This window comes from Camelus dromedarius, chromosome X (genome assembly GCF_036321535.1).
Source record: "Camelus dromedarius isolate mCamDro1 chromosome X, mCamDro1.pat, whole genome shotgun sequence".
Taxonomy (NCBI): domain Eukaryota; kingdom Metazoa; phylum Chordata; class Mammalia; order Artiodactyla; family Camelidae; genus Camelus; species Camelus dromedarius.
Window position 1 is genome coordinate 100,714,729 of NC_087472.1, and position 16,989 is coordinate 100,731,717.

The following is a 16,989-nucleotide window of genomic DNA, read 5'->3' on the forward strand; positions in this document are numbered from 1 at the left end:
TCACATAACAACTAGGATGACTATAATAAAGATAAAATAAAATTTAAAAAAAAAACAGAAAATAATAAGTGTTGACAAAAAATGTGGAGAAATTGGAACCCTCATGCATTATTGGTGGGAATGTAAAATGGTGCAGCCACTATGGAAAACAGCTTGGCAGTTCCTCAGAAAGTTAAACATTGAGTTATCGTATGACCCAGCAATTCCACTCCTAGGTATATACTCAAGAGAATTGAAAATACATGTTCATATAAAAACTTGTACATGAATGTTCTTGGTAACATTGTTTATAATAGTCAAAAGGTAGAAAAAACTGATGAATGGACAAACAAAATGTGGTATATTCGTATAATAGAACATTAGCCATAAAAATAAAGGATTAATGAACCATGCTATGACATGAATGAACCTTAAAAACATTATGGTAGTGGGGAAGGTACAGGTCAGTGGTAGAGTGCAGGCTTAGCATGCACGAGGTCTTGGGTTCAATCCCCAGTCCCTCAGTTAAAACTAAATAAAACTAATTACCTCCTCCAAAAATTTCTTTTTTTTTTAAATTATGGTAAGGTTAAGAAGCCAGACAAAAAAGGCCATATATTATATGACTCCATTTGTATGAAATATCCAGAATACACAAGTCCATAGAGACAGAAAGCAGAACAGTAGTTGCCAGGAGTTGGGGAGGAGGGAATGGGGATGGGTACGGCACTTCTTTCTGGGGTGAAGAAAATGTTCTGGAAGTAGATATTGGTGATGGTTGCACAATCTTGTGACTATACTAAAACCCACTAAATAATACACCATTTAAAAATGGTGAATTTTATGGCATGTGAATTATATTTCAGAAAAAGATCTCAGAAATTATATCTTAGAAAAACAAAAATACTGTGAGCCTATAAATAGAGAGGCAGTTTCTGTGCACCTGAGGAGAGTTCTATTTAAAGGGTTAAGCAAAGCAGAGGGTAGTTCTCGCTTAATGTGAAGCTTTTCCCCAAGGGAATGCATTTCTGTTACAGAGTTTTCATCCATTCATTCAACAGTCAGTCGGTGAGGACATGTTACATACAACAGTCAGAACAGTATCTGCTTCCACTTGCCTGTTGTTGCTTGAAGGCCTCAATAAGTACATCAATATCAGTAAAAGTGAGAGGAAACTGCAGCCGAGGACCACAATAGGAATCTGGGACGTCTATCAATCCCAAATAGTCCTGTCTATCCTTGCTGTCCTGGGTGCTGCTACCAAAAAATCGATTTACTAATTCTGAAACAGAAAAACAGAAGCGGGAGGGGGAATCAGCATTCTCATACTTAAAATGCAATAAATACCTTCTTGGATATCTAGCCCATGTAAGGCACTACGCTAAATGTTACGAATACCAAGCTACTCCACATATAACCATGAGAAATGATTTGTTCTGAGATCAGTAGATATGTTCATGTGAATCATCATCATCCCTTCCTGGGTGGACATTTTACTAAAGCAGTGAGTTCATCAGTGGGGAGGAGAGGAGAAGCACAGGGAAAACTGGTCAATCAAGGTATTTTGATGCTCTAAAGCTCTAACTCTACTTTTTCTGTCCACTCTTACATCTCGTATTTTTACAAATAGGGTTGAAAACATAACAATGCATTGTATTTAGTTCAAATATCTGCGGCTATTCAAGATCTACAGAAAATTAAATGGCAATATTCAATTTTTCCCTGTTAAACACTTCAAATTTTACTTAGCTGTAATTGATTTGTTTCTCTCATCAGGTAAAAACAAATTTTCTGACGTGATTTTCTTTTTCATCTTGTTAACAAAGAAGATAAAGTTAGATGACCAACCACAGGCAGAAATACCCAAAGGACATCTCCCTCTTGGAGAGGCATTTTTGTGCGAAAGATTCCTGCACTGCCCATTGCAGTAAGTGCTGAGCCCCCAGGATCCCTTTCTTGCTAGACTGCCTATGAAACAAGAACAGAAACCTGGCCAATTCAGGTGGAGAAGGAGAAAAGGGACATGGTAGATTGATTGCAAAAGTGTCCCCAGTTCTCTATCCCAACTTCTAACCATGCTTTTTAATGTGATTTTGCAGCCACTCTCGTCAAGAGACTTTCCCCAGCCTTGAAGCTGTGCTAGGTTTGTGACCTGAGCTGAACTAAAGAATGTGGTGGAAGTTTTATGTACCAGTTCCAGCCAAGGCCTCAGGAGGCCTCTTGTGCTTCCATGCTCTCTTTTGAAACTGTGTCACTACCACGAAGCCCAGGCTAGGCTACTGAAAGCTCCAAGATCATGTGAAGCAGAGACGAGCCACCCTAGCCAACGCTGTTCTAGATCAGCCACCAGCCAGCAGACCTGTAAACATATGAGTGAACTCCAGCCAAGGCCTGAAAAACTACCCAATCAAGCCTGCCAAGATCAGCAGAAGTACTCAGCTAATCTGCAGACTCGTGAGCAAAAAGAAATGTTTATTACATTCTACTGAACTAGTTTGGTTGTTCAATACACAGTGTTATTGAGGGGGGAGGTATAGCTCAGTGGTAGAGTGCCTGCTTAGCATGCACAAGGTCCTGGGTTAAATCCACAGTACTTCCACTATAAACAAACAAACAAACCTAATTACCTCCCCTCAACAAAATGAAATGAAAAAATAAAAACAGTTAAAAATACATAGTATTATTGCAGTAACAGATAACTAATGCAGAGGACCATGACATACTCTTCAACTCATTAATAGTGAATTGTTACTAAGCTCATCTACTCAGAAGTTCTCTGCAAGTAGTTACTATCTTTTTGAATAGTAATAGTGGACATGTTTGGAAGGTATGATGTAGCAGGTGTAGATAGAATACATTGTTTTTCATGACTCGATAACACTGAAAGATTACAGTTAAAAACTAAACGAAATTTTTTTCTAAAGTCATAATATTTGGTAATTTTAAAATGCTTTCTAAATTACTATGCACCCCAATTTTTTTTGGTGGTAGCTGATGATGTTCTATAAGAAGTTAAGTTTAGGAGTAATAATGTGTGTCTTCAGTGTGGTTCAGCAGAGGTTATTTTACTCATTTGCATTTGGTTTGAGATTTGAGAATAACAGTAACTTCATTTTATGTTTGAAATCTAGAAATGCAGAGCATCTTGGTAAATTTTATCTCAGATTATTCACTTTGTAGGCAGTAAAACCTAAATACCCTACTTGACTATCTTAATAATCATTTCTACTTGGTAGTCATCCTTAGAGATGTATCTTGGTCCAAGAAAAACCTTTCCTCTTCCTAACTCTACACACTGAAAAATCAGGCTCCTTTGGGAAGAACAACAACAATAACAACTACAACAAACAAACAAAACCAAAAACAACCCCAGCAATTTCACTATATCATTTTAAAACTAACTTACTAAGTAGCCCCAATTGGTGAAGTATAAACAAGAACTGATTTTCTTTTCCCTAATCATTGCCTCCACTGATGCTTTGTCAACTCTCCCTTTCTCATCAGCTAACTGATAAATCAAGTCAATTCCATCAGTTCTGGTTATTAAAACTCAGTCTTGTTGTTTAAGAACAAAATTAAAATATTGTTTTTCTTCTTTTAAAAAAAAGCCCAGTCTAGCCTTTCCTTCCATACATTTGATGACCCTCACGTCTTACAAGTTCAGTGATAAATGTATGGAAAAGCACCATTTCCCAAAATCAATTCTTAATCAAATTGCTCAATATGAAATATCAGTAAACATCAAATCATAATCCTTCTGTTGGTTTTTAGCCACATAAAAAAGAGTAACATAGATTTTCTTTCTGAAGTGGGTAGCTAATGCGGGTCATGTGTGAAAACAATCAAAAGCTTTAACATTTCAAAAGCAAGTACTGTCCTTGTGGGCTGTAACTATTAAAACTAATATTAATAATTTAATGAATGCCAGCAATGTAAGAATATTTGTGCAACATGTAATTAGAATTAATCCTTACCTTGTCGGTTTACAATTCTGTCAACATGAATCTAAAGTAATTAAATATAATAAAATCTTGAATTATAATCAAATGATACCTTTACAAGTTGTTCTAAAGAAAATACCTCAAAAATACCCCCTACACATAATCTTTTCTTTCACCCAGTACAAACTCAAAATCTGGACAGGGAAAAATCTAAAACCCATAATTAAAAATACAAAACAAAACAATTTCTGCCTCTACCACCCACATGTCACTTTGAAAATGAGCTCCAGATATTACTGGAAAAAGAAACGCACCAATTGAATCATGTTTATAGTCATTTCATTTCTCAATTATGAATTTGGATTAAAACCACCATTGTCCATACAATAAATTCAATGGATGCCAAAATGACATTTCATAAAATTCAACACCTATTTCAAATTTTTAAAAAACTCAGAAAACTAGGAATGGAAGGATACTTCTTTAACATACCTTACCATATTTTTAAAAATTTAAATCAACAATAATGGTTTTCCCATTAAGTCTTTTAACAAAACACTTTCACTGTTTCATTTTAACTCTGTTCTGCTATCTCCGGCAAATGCAATAAAACATGAAGCCAAAATAAGAGCAGTGACTATTGGATAGAAAAATATAAAAATAAAGTTACCTGTGACCCATGTGATTAACTATCTACACTCCAGAAAATCAATTGAAAAACTCTCAGAATTAATAGGAGAATTAAAATAATACAGAGGTTAATCACAGTGGTTTGAATCACAGCTTCACCACTGGTAAGATGAATAACCTCGGGAGGTTACCTTATAAACCTCAGTATTCTCATCCACAAAACGGGGATGATAATACTAATTCCATTGGTTTGTCATGAAGAATACATGAGATGATATATTTAAAGCACTTAAAGACATGGCGCTTGGCATTTAATAAATATCAGTAATAATAATAAATTATTATTTCATTAATGTTATTGTTCAATAGTGGCACAATACAAAATAAATAGACATAAACCAAAAGCTTTACCGAATACTACCAATAACCATTAGGGTGATAAAATGGGGAAAATATCCTATTCGCCATAGCAACAAAAAATATAAAACACACAGTTTGATGGGACATTCTGACTCATCAGAGAAGCAGAAAAAAATCAAAAACACTTGCAAACAGTCCATCCCATTCCCCACTTCCACCAGTCTCTGTTTAAACCTGTTGCTATGATAGCAGCTTTGGCTTACTACTTGTGGAAGGAGGTTGATGTGAAAAAGCAGACTGGGGAATGGATGAGTGGAGTCTCTCCATCAGGTCCTATGAATTGGCTTTGAGCAAGTAGTAGGACATGTAGATGAACTGCTTCCAGGTCACCTCTTACCTCTGAAACAGCCAGAATGTCTCAACACACTCCATGCCTTAGAGTTAAAACCATTAATCTGGTCCTGGTATCTGGAACTGTTAAATGACCTTCTGGTCCCTAAATATACCCTGCTTAGGGGTCACAGCACTTCTGCCAAAGAGGCCTAGGTGGAGGTTGTCTGGAACCTTCCCACCAAGAAGGGCCATCAGAAAGCAACCTACAATAAGGTACAGAATGGTGACTCTAGTCAACAATACTCTATTGTATATTTGAAAGTTGCTAAGAGAGTACATTTTAAAAGCTCTCATCACACACACAAAAATTGTAACTGTGAATTGATGTATGTGTTAACTTACTTTATCATTTTGCAATATATATACATATATAAAATAATTATATTATACACCTTAAAATTACATGTTATATGTCAATTATATTTTAATAAAACTGGAAAAAATTTAAAAAGTGAAATCGACCTACAGCAATAATTTGTAAATCTCTTTTTCTGATACATACAATAACTAAATCAGTATGATTCTAGGATTCTATATAACAGAGATATATACAGAATAGACAGCCCAGAAATATGCCCTATTATATATTTTTAAATTAATATATTATGAAGGAGGCACTATAAATCATGGGTGAAAAGATACATTATGAAATAAACATTGTGGGAAAAATCGGTTAACTACTCGGAAATTTTCTCTGTAGTTGTATTTTTCAATTGTTCTCAACCACTAGGCATCAAAATTTCCTCTTTTAGTTTACTATAAAAAACTCAAAACTTATGAAATGTTAAAATTTTTCAGAGTCAAACCATAAAAAAAATCTAGAAAAGCAGGCATAGTAATCCACATTTTAAATATTTCAGGGCCATCTAAGTTTAAAAGCAGAAGGATCCCCAAAGAAAAAAATACTTAGACTTGAAAAGAAAGACATTTTGAATAATTAATAGGTGAAAATTTCCTAAACCTGACCAAAAATATCAACTTAGACATAACAGAAGCTCAGCAAACCTCACACAAGATAAATAAAAATGAAATCTCATGAAGGCACATTATGGTTACAAATGCTATTTTCCAATATCACTTAGGCTAGTTTGTTTCTTCCCCACCTCCTTTGGGTGACTGTTATTTACATGTAATATAATTAAGTTTATTTGCCACAGTACTGTAGTCTATTTTGGAATCATATTCTCTCTCTTCCTAGTTAATTAATTTTTTTTTTAGGGATGTGAAACATTATCACAGTTCTAAAAGTTAGAAGTACAAAAAGGTATTCACAGAGAAGTTTCACTCTCCCCTCATCCCTCTTACCCAATCCCTATTCTCCCATTCTCTCTGCCCTGCTCCCACTCATTCCTCCATTCTCTGTAGATAAATAATGCCATGACTTTCTGATTTACCCTGTAGGTTTCTCCTATATTTACTTTTGTACAAATGAGCATACACACACACACACACACACATCAGACAAAAACTTCTTAAGCAGGATATTCAAAGCAATAATCATAAAAGAAAAAAAATTGTACTATATTAAAATCAAGAATGTCTGTTCATCAAAAAGCATCATTTAAAGATTAAGGACTGGGGGATGGATAAAGCCAAAGGCTAGGAGAAGATATCTGCAATAAATTTATCTAATAAAGATTCATATTCTCATATTTAGAATACTTACAAATTGGTAAGAAAAAGACAGATAATCCAATAGAAAAATGGGCAAAAGACCTGAACAGGCACTTTGCCAAATGGGATGTTCATGTGACTGTTAAGCATTCAAACAGGTGAGCAACTTCACTGTTCACCGGGGAAATGCAAATTAGAGCAGAAATGTGATACTACTACATACCTACCAGAATGGCTAAAATGAAAAGGACTGGCAATTCCACATATTGACAAGGATATGGAACAAGTGGAACTCTCATACACTGTTGGCAGTATAACTTGGTACACAAATTTTGTAAAACTGCTTATCAGTATGTAGTAAAGCTAAACATATGCATGTCCTATAACCCCAAACTTCCTTTTCTGGGTTATGGTAAATCTTTATAATAATGGCCCCCAATAAATCATGCCTCCTTGTATTCATATCCTTTTACACTATAATGCTGCTACTGCTCCCTGGAAGAGATGGATCTTTCCTAACCCCTTTGAATCTGTGGCTAGCCTTGCGACTTGCTTTGACCAATAGAATATGGCAGAACTGACTTTGTGTGAGTTCCAGAGCCGAGGCCTAAAGAGGCTTTGCAGCATCTGCCTTTGCCCTCTTGGGACCCAGCTGCCATGTAAAGAAGTCCAGGATATTCTGTTAGACAGAGAGGCTACATGAGGAGAAGGGAGATGTCCAAGTTCACGGCCAACACCAAAGTCCCAGACATGTGAGTAAAACCATTTGGACCTCCCTCCTCAGCCCAGCTAGGTTGAGTGAGCCCATCTGACACCACGTGCAACAAAGACAAGCCATCCACACTGAGCTCTGTTCAAATGTCTGACCCACAGAATCACAAGCAATAAAATGGCTGTTGTTTTTAAGCACTAAATTTTGGGGTGGTTTGTTACATAGCAACAGACAACTGAAAATGAATACATAGCAAAAGAAAAGAATACATATGTTTACTAAAAAGGACATGTACAAGAATGTGCATAGTAAAACACTTAAATTACCCAAACTGAAAACAACTCAAATGTCCATAAACAACTGAATAGATAAATTTTGATATATTCATAAAATGGAATATTATTCATCAATAAAAATGACCAAATGGATGACTCTCAGAAATACGATGTTAAGTAAAAGAAGCAAGACTTAAAACTCTCTACTTTCATTTATATAGAGAAGTTCAAAAACAAGCAAAACTAATCTAGAAGGTACAAGTCAGGAAAGTAGTGATGGGGGTGTAGGGATTGGATAGTGACTGGAGGGGGACAAGAAGGAAGCTTCTGTAGCTCTGATAATGTTTTATTTCTTGTTCTGGGTGCAGGTTACAAGGCTATGTTTACTCTGAGAAAATGTATTAAGTCATAAACTCATTTGTGTACTTTCCTGCAATATGTGTACTTTTCTTCCAGAAAAGTTTACATAAGAAGAGTAAACCACTGTCCCTGCCTTTGATAAAATTTTAACAATATTCTTAAATCACTTGCAGAGTTTTTTTAAATGCAGATTTTTAAAAATACAGAGCCTGAGTAAATATCTTTGGGCTGGAACCCAGCCATCTGTGGCTATGACTCTCCATAAGAGATTCTGATGCATAGCCCAGATTAAAATATTAACTCATTAGCAGAAAGAGTGCTGTTTCATTTCATCATTATTATACTTCCTCTTAGAAATATTTTTGCCAAGGAACATGAAGCACAAACAACTGTCTTCAAATTGTAATTATCTAAAAGAAAAAAAATGGCAAAATACACACTTTCATCTACTCCCCACTCCTCAGGTTTGGCTATTCCACCATTCAGAAAGCTTCTACAGATCATTAAATGCTTTCATTAGTTTCATACATATGTACTTAGCTCAGAGTATACCATTAAAATACCATTCTTTTGCCACTTTGATTAGTCACTAGATTAAAAGATGCTCTTAGATGCCATAAACATTTTTAACTAGGGCAAAAAAATGGTTGGCCCAAATTGAAGAAAAATGAATTTTTAAGTCAAGTGTCTACCTTGAGAATAACAATAGGCAAATCTTAATTTGCAGGAGAAATACATGACTTATGAATAACTATAAATTTATAATAAATTTGAACCACACCTATATTACCTATATCTGAAATGATTTCTTTAGTCATTTCAGAATGACTAAATGATAGATAGATAGATAGATAGACAGACAGACAGACTGACAGACTGACAGATAGACACTTAGCTAGCTATGCAGAAAAGAGAGACATGATAGGGCCAACTGTGTTTAATTTGCCATTTCCCCCAGATCTGTTTCATGAAATACTCAAGATATTTTGATCTCTCAGCACAAAAGTTCTATGGATAAAAATAAGATCCTCTTTACTAAGCTACTGTCGTACATCAGTAGATCGTGGTTCAGAGAAAGTATTCAACAAATTAATGCAGAATGAAATCTAATTCAGTTTTATAAAAATGAAAATATTAAATGGTCAATTTAGCTGATACCAATCAGAGAGGGAAAAAGCCAGTTGAATTGATTTACCAGTTGTTTGGTATTACATAGACAAGACAGATGGGCATCTTTTTAATTTCTTACTGTTCTCCCATCTTCAAAGTTAACATTCCTTGACAAGACAATTCAATATTTAATGATTGTTTTTCAAAAGACAAAACTTTTTACTTACCTGGATCTTTCTCGTGTACATGTGCATAGTTTTCCAACATGAAGGAGAAGAAGTTGGATAGCTGGACAAAATAAAAATACATTTATCAGTTAATGAACCCCAAACAGCTACTGTGGCAAATGCTGTTGGTGTTCCATGCAAAGTTCCCTTTACTCTTCTGAGGCTCTCATCTCCCAGCTGCCATAGATGCTAATGGGTCCCGCCTCTACCTGCCCCCCTGCTCCCCAGGATTGCCTTTGGCAGATGGGCAGCACCTTCCTCAGAGTTGCTTAGGATATCAGATGTTCCCCCTCCTGGGGAGCTGTCCATAGAAAATGAGTAACTAAAGCAAGGGTATCAGAGCCCAGACCCCCACCTCCATTGCCACCGGGTGGGACAAACTGTGACGCATTTCACAGTTCAGAGCTCCCAGTGGGATCAGGCTGAGGTTAGACTTCTCCAAAAGCCCTATTTTTGCCTAGTTTCTTCCCCTGTACTATCCTGCTTTCCTCGCTCCCTTATATGTAGGTTTTTCCTGAGAACACTCTCTCAGGAAGTCACTTGTACCAGAATCCCTGTCTCAGACTCTGCTTCTAGAAAACAACCTAAGACAGCTACTAGATTTTGTTCACTATGATCTCTTCTATTCCTTTTGGTTGGTGAGATTACGAGTTAAGGGATATTCTTAGATGTCAAATATATTTGGGAAATGAAGGAAGGAAGGGAAGGAGGGAGGGAAAGATGGAAATTCACCAGCATTCCAACCATCACCTAGATATTGCCTCTATGCCTACCAATCATCTGCAAAGACCTGCATGTATACAGTAGAAAGAATTCTTTCTCCAAGCCCTGCCTCCCATGAAGAGTGAACATTAAGGAATCTTACCAATCTGGGAGTAGATCTGGGAGTTAAGAAAAGGAAAACTTTTCATACAACTATCAAAATGTATAATTTTAATGCAGTTGATGGGTTTGTCAATTAAGAGTCAACAGAAATTACAATGAGATACTACTTCACACACGCTAGGATGACTATCATCAAAAAGACAAATAAGAAGTGTTGGCAAAGATGTGGCAAAACTGTAGTCCTCATACACTGCTGGTGGGAATATAAATGGTATAGATGCTTTGGAAAACAGTTTAGCAATTACTCAAAAAGTTAAACCTAGAGTTACCAGATGACCCAGCAATTCCATTCCTAGGTATATACCCAAGGAAACTGAAAACATACACTCACAGGAAAACATACAAACATTCATAGCAGCATTATTCATAATAGCCAAAAAAAATTAGAAACCACCCAAATGATCTACCACTGAGGAATAGATAAACAAAATGTGCTATTACCTATACAATGGAATAATATTCAGCACTAAAGAGGAATGAAGTATTGACACATGCTACAACATGGATGAAACTTGCAGACACGATGCTAAGTGAAATCAGTCAGTTACAAAGGATCACACAGTGTGTGATTCCATTTATACAAAATGGCCAGAAAAGGCAAATCCTTAAAGATAGAAAATAGATTAGTAGTTGCCAGAGGACAGACAAGGGGTGGGAATGTGGAGTGACTGCTAATGACTATAGAGGTTTTTTTTGGGAGGGGAGGTGATGAAAATGTTCAAAAATATATTGTGGTGATGACTGCACATTTTTGGAATATACCAAAGACCACTGAATTTTTCACTTTAAATGAGTGAATTGTATCTCAATAAATTTGTTATAAAAAAGACTTTGGCATTAAAGAACGTACTAATACCAGAATGTTTGTATATAAAGTATATCAATTCAAGAGCTCACTCCACCTTTATCTCCATCACTATATTCTATAGTGCTTAAAAGGACAGTCAACACTGTGAACTATGGGAATAACTGACTGAATCACAGGATATAATTTTTTATAACTACCAAGAATAAATCCAGCAATTTCTTTAATTTTTTTTTAAATTTTCTTATTTCTGAAGATTATATGATAAATAAATTTATAGATAAACACATAATTGTTGAAAACTACAAATGATATGGAATGAAAATGAGAAGGCCCTTGCCACCCAATTCTACCCACCAGTACCACTCTTGTCCCCAGAAAAAACCATGGTAAATATTTCACTGTATACTTTTTCCCAGACTTTTGCTGTATGTTTCATTTTCTTTCACATATATGGGATGAAAACTCTTCATATTATTCCACAAGTTGATTTTTTCACTAACAATTATATTGTAGATCTTTCCAAGATCTTTTTTATTATTAAAAGTACTTTTTTTCTATTAATAAGCATTGAAGCTAGATTTACATATCACTTGAAAAAGTCCGTCTTCACCCATCTATATTTTCTTCTAGAATTTTCATGTTTTTTCCCAGGAAATTCTTCCATTTATTTAACTCCTTAAAGTATCTTTTTCCTTCATAAAGTAACAACTTTACTTCCTATTAGGGTACATACCAAAAAATAGAACAAGACCATTTTTATTAGTTAACTAGACATCTGGCAGCCCTTTTAAAAATATGAACTTCAGAATTGAAAAACACCATCCTCTTTCCGCATCATACTCTCTTTTAATAGCTAGTTCCAAAACAATGTCACTACATCCTCTATAAAAGTTTTTCACCAAGGTAAACTCAGCTTAAAATGGACCCAAACTTTCATTTTTTCAATAACAAGGGGCAAAGAGAAGCATTTACCCAAAGAAGAGACAAGTTTGCAAAACAGACCTGCAATTGGCCTTGTTCATCAGCATATTCGATAGACTGGAAGATGGTGAGAGCATAACGCTGTCTGGTCTTCAACCTAGCACTGTAACCTCGGTACCAGTTCTGGATGACCAATGCGGCTTTAAGTGCTGCAGATTCGCAGGATATGAAAGGCAAAGAAAAACAGTTACAATGCAGCTACGGGGAGGGGAAGGTAGGTGTTTCAGAAAAAAATCAGTCCACTTGGGTTCCCACGTTCTAAGAACATAAAAAGTACAATGAGATTAACCTTTATGTTTTTGTAAAATGTCCTCAAGTCTCAAATACGCAGAGAATAATGACATAGCCATTAAGAGCAGAATTTCTGGAGCCTGAATTTGAATCCTAACCCTGCCAATTACTGTCTATGTAATTCTGGGAAAGTTATTAAAACTCTCAAAGCCTCAGTTTCCTCGACTGTAAAATGGGGATAATAATAGTACTCTGGCACTACTTAGGCATATGAAGTAGCAATTCCATTCTTCACTATATACCCCAAAGCAATTCTCACACAGTCCATAAACGATACATACGGGGATACAATGCTCCTTTGCGGCAGTGGGGAGTTTGACACCAACACAGCCTAACTGCGGTGGGTGCACATCGTGGAGTATTATGCCACAACTGGAAGCCATAGATAGCAATGAGGATGGCTCTTAAAAACATCGTGCCTCAGTTAGAACAGTTATTAAAAAGTTAGAGACAGAATGTAATACAACATGATACCATTTTATATAAATTTAAAACATACACACAAAACCATAATATATGTTTCATAAGAATATATAGTAAGGGAAAGAAACTAAAAACAATAGATTGGTTATTTATGGGGGGAATGAATGAATGAGCATAGAGGATATGGATAAAAGGGAATAACTAATAAAATTTTTTTCAAATATTTACTATCTGCAGTTGGTTGAATACATGGATGTGGAACCCATGAATATAAAGAGCCAACTGCACCTTAGAGGGAGCCTTTCAGTTACACCGTAACAACATGATACCTAGGTGATAGCTGTTTATATTCAATGTTCTCTGTTCAAATCACTCTGTGGTTTTGGCCTCCTGACTAGACCCTGCCTGATGAGCTGTACCATCCAGGTGGGGAAAGTAGGTTCAGCTTAAGCCTCAAGCCTCCAACTTCCTGGGTGCTCCAGCTCGGGTCCTTATTCGATTTCCACATTGAGATTTTGAATCTTTGGGCAGTGGCTGATCAAATGGACTTTGACCCACATCCTGCTATTTATTGCTCCTTGGGCACAGAGTTCACACAGCACCCTCTCCAGCAGGGAGAAGGAAACAGGCAGCGCAGGGCTGGGCATACCAACCACAGACCTCTAAAACCTCAACTGATTTCTAAGAACCCATTCACCCACAGCAGGGCCACTCTAGCCAGCTGAGGATCCTCCTCTGAAGCAGAAACCTGCAAAATGGCAAAGGGTAGAGCCCAGATATGACAGACCCTACCCGAGGTGGGTCACTGGCTCCATGACCCCCAACTCTGCCCGTCAAGTTGATGATCTGGGTCATCCAGCTCTAAACTCGTTGGACAGCTTAGACCCACTTCTAGCCCTGCTGTTTCATCAGGGCTTGTCTTCCCTGTCACATTAATTCCATCCAGAAAACAAAACAAACAAAAAAAACCAAGTATTGCCATGTGTGTCCCAAGGGCCTTCTATTTTTGTTTCTAGAAGCAAGCAACAGCACAGGTTTAGTAAGTTACCTGGCCGGTTTTCTGTGATCAGCACAGGTGGTTTCTCTATTGCCAAGCCAGTTTTTTTGTTGCTGTTGTCCTTGTTTTTTAATGGAGTCCTTTTCTCTGGTGGCAACCATTATCATGGCATTTTGCAAGAAATTAAATGTCCATGTGAAAGGTCAATGAGCAAAACAAATAATAAATTCAGAGCATTTGCTTTGTGCCAGGCACTGTGCTTGGTGCTTTATGTGGATGATTTGATTTGATCTGATTTGACCCTCTCAACGATCCTATGAAGTGTCATTATCCTTGTTTTACAGATAAGGAAAGTGAGGCTCAGAAATAATTGTTTGGGGTCACATTGCATGTGAGTGGGAGAATGTAGAGTCAAGTCCAGATTTCTGTAATTCCAGAAACTGGACTCATAACCCCTAAGTTATACAACCCAGCATGCCATTTGGAATCAGTCATAAAAAATGAGATAATAATGTAGAACAGTATCTCCCCCAACCCCTTCCCCACCTCATGTCCCCTATACTTTTTACCTGTTTTATTGTTCTCCATAGTACTTTTTACTGACGTTCTATACAGTCACATGTTTATGTGTTTACTGTCTACCTTCCCCTATTAGCTAAGCTACACAAGAACAGGGACTTTTATTTTATTCACTGCTGTATTCCCAGTACCTGGGGTAAGGCCTGGCAATAGATATTTCTTGAATGACTGAAAGAATGAATGAATCACTTCTAGGGCCATTGTCATAATACATAATAATATGCTAGTAATGAGTTTATATACATATTAGTAATATATTAATTAACTGATTTAGTGATTAAAATAAAATGCTTAGCACATTGCCCAACATACAGGAAGCACTCAATTAATAGTAGATACTTTTTTTAAAAAGTAAAGAGGGAGTAAAAGGTGATAATTATCTCTATTCCAGCTAACAACTTCTAGTACCCCCAAAGACTTCCTAATTATACATAACATTTTATTAAAAATTTAACAAACTACCATTGAACAAACAGGTTACCATCTCAGGAGCAGAAGAGCCGTGCCAACCGGGACCCATGGGGCTTGCTCCCTTAGAGTCCACAGACCCGGCTCAAACATCACCTTCACAGTGAGGCCTTTACTGACCACCCCTTTTAAAATGGCACCCGTCCCCCCATTGCCTATCTCCTTCTTTATTTTCTCTCCAAGCACTTATCACCATCTGATATAGCATCTGTTTTACTCATTTGTTACTGTCTGTCTCCTTTCACTAGAATGTAATCTCCATAAAGACTGGGATTTTGGTCCACTGGGTTAGCTACTATATCCTCTGAGTCTGGAAGAGTCCCTGGAATGTAGTAGATGCTCAGTAAATACTTGCTGAATGAATGAATGAATGAAATTATTGTTTAGTTAAAATTTTGTGTCTTGTGTTTCTCTTCATTATAACTGCTGAGTCTTTGGTTTGATTCTTCAAATAGGAGTTTATTTGACAGTCCTCTAAATAAGAAGTTTCATATTCAGAATGATAAGGCACTTAAAGACTCTGCTTTTGAAATTCTGCTAGCAGAGGCCTCTTGAGGAGACAACAGGATGAGTGAATATTTAATGTAACTTTAAGGGGCCAGATACCCAGTCAGGAAGAGAGGCACAAGTGTGACAGAACTGATTAAAATGAATTCAAATGAACCATCTAGTGGCAAAAAGCTTTCAACAAGGAGGAAAAGCATCTATTACCTCAGCTGTTCAAAGCATGATGAGAACTGGGTATGGCTCAACTCTGGGACCACAGTTTTCATTGTTCTTACTTTTGTTTACAGATATCTGCCATCTGCTAGAGGTAGCTGTCCCAGTGAGACTTCCAATTTCACTGGAAAAACAGCTCAAAAGCACATGCCCAGTGGAAATGAAATGGTCACAAAACCTGCTTCTTGGACAGCAAGCAAGGCAGGGACCCTCCGAGGCTCACTCATCCACAAACTCTGGCATCCATGCAGAGCAAGGGCACAACACAGCATCCTTGTCCCTGGAAAGCACTTCTCTTAAACAAAAAGAAAACGAAAATAAAGCATGGGCCCAGTCTCCAAGCAATGACAGACATTTTAAACAAAACTATCACTTTCCCAAATGACAAAAGAGATCATAGTGTTATCATTCTTGTAAATCTTTGGCCTTCCAGTCAGAGAAGGGCAAGAATTAGAGGTCACTTCTTTGACTTTTTCTTTACGCACATGCTCGCTCACCCACCAACCCATCCACATGGAATAATAAGGATAAGTTCTGAATTTGTAATCTGGAGATTTCCATTTTGGTCCTTACTCAGCCAGGTGCCAACTGTGTAACCTCAGGCAAATTGCTTAACCTCTCTGGTCCTCAGTTTCTTATGTGAACAATGAGAATGTGGGATTATGTGATTTCTAAGATCATTTCTGATTATAAAATACTCTAATTCATCCCTCTATTTTTTTAAATGCCCCAGCTGTAGCCTACCTATAGCAAAGCTGGAAATAACCATTAAAGGACAAAGTAGGATGTGTAAATGTGAACACTCAAATCAAAAGCTTCTGGACAAAAAAGACAAATTCTAAAGGCTACTCAAAAGAAAAAAATCTGAATTATCCTTGTAAAAAAAAAAAGTCCAAGTCAATTCATTAACATCCTTGGCTTTCCCATCAAGGAACTGTAGCCAAAATTTGCTAGCAGTAAGTCTAGGAACAAACATTTCACCTACTACTTCTCCTTTAAACGGCCTAAAGTATGATTACAGCATATGATATGTTAACTGGTTCAAGTGACCAGTCAATAGAAGATGGGGAGAAATGGATGGGGAAGAAGGTGTAGACAAGAGAGGGCTGGGAGACAGAGACAGTAGGAAGGGTTTAAAGCCCAGAGGTTTCAATGAAGATGGAGAGATCAAAGAATGGGATAACAATCATGAAGATTACAGAGGTGGAGCTGATCCAGACGGCCACAGGGGCCAGG

At 36.8% G+C, this 16,989-nt stretch overlaps 1 protein-coding gene across 6 annotated transcripts in view; it reads right to left on the reverse strand.

Annotated features, from left to right (window-relative positions):
- Window positions 1-16,989, reverse strand: part of PPEF1 (protein phosphatase with EF-hand domain 1) — a 124,776-nt gene that overhangs the window by 59,447 nt on the left and 48,340 nt on the right. For 5 of the 6 annotated variants that reach the window (XM_031445793.2, XM_031445797.2, XM_031445790.2 and 2 more), the window contains 3 exons: window positions 12,297-12,424; window positions 9,602-9,662; window positions 1,098-1,261 (listed from right to left, as the gene is read on the reverse strand). In XM_031445793.2, coding sequence (XP_031301653.1) covers window positions 1,098-1,261; window positions 9,602-9,662; window positions 12,297-12,424 — 353 coding nt within the window. Of the gene's footprint in view, window positions 1-1,097; window positions 1,262-9,601; window positions 9,663-12,296; window positions 12,425-16,989 lie in introns of those variants that run through there. The other variant, XM_064483362.1, reaches the window with a different exon arrangement.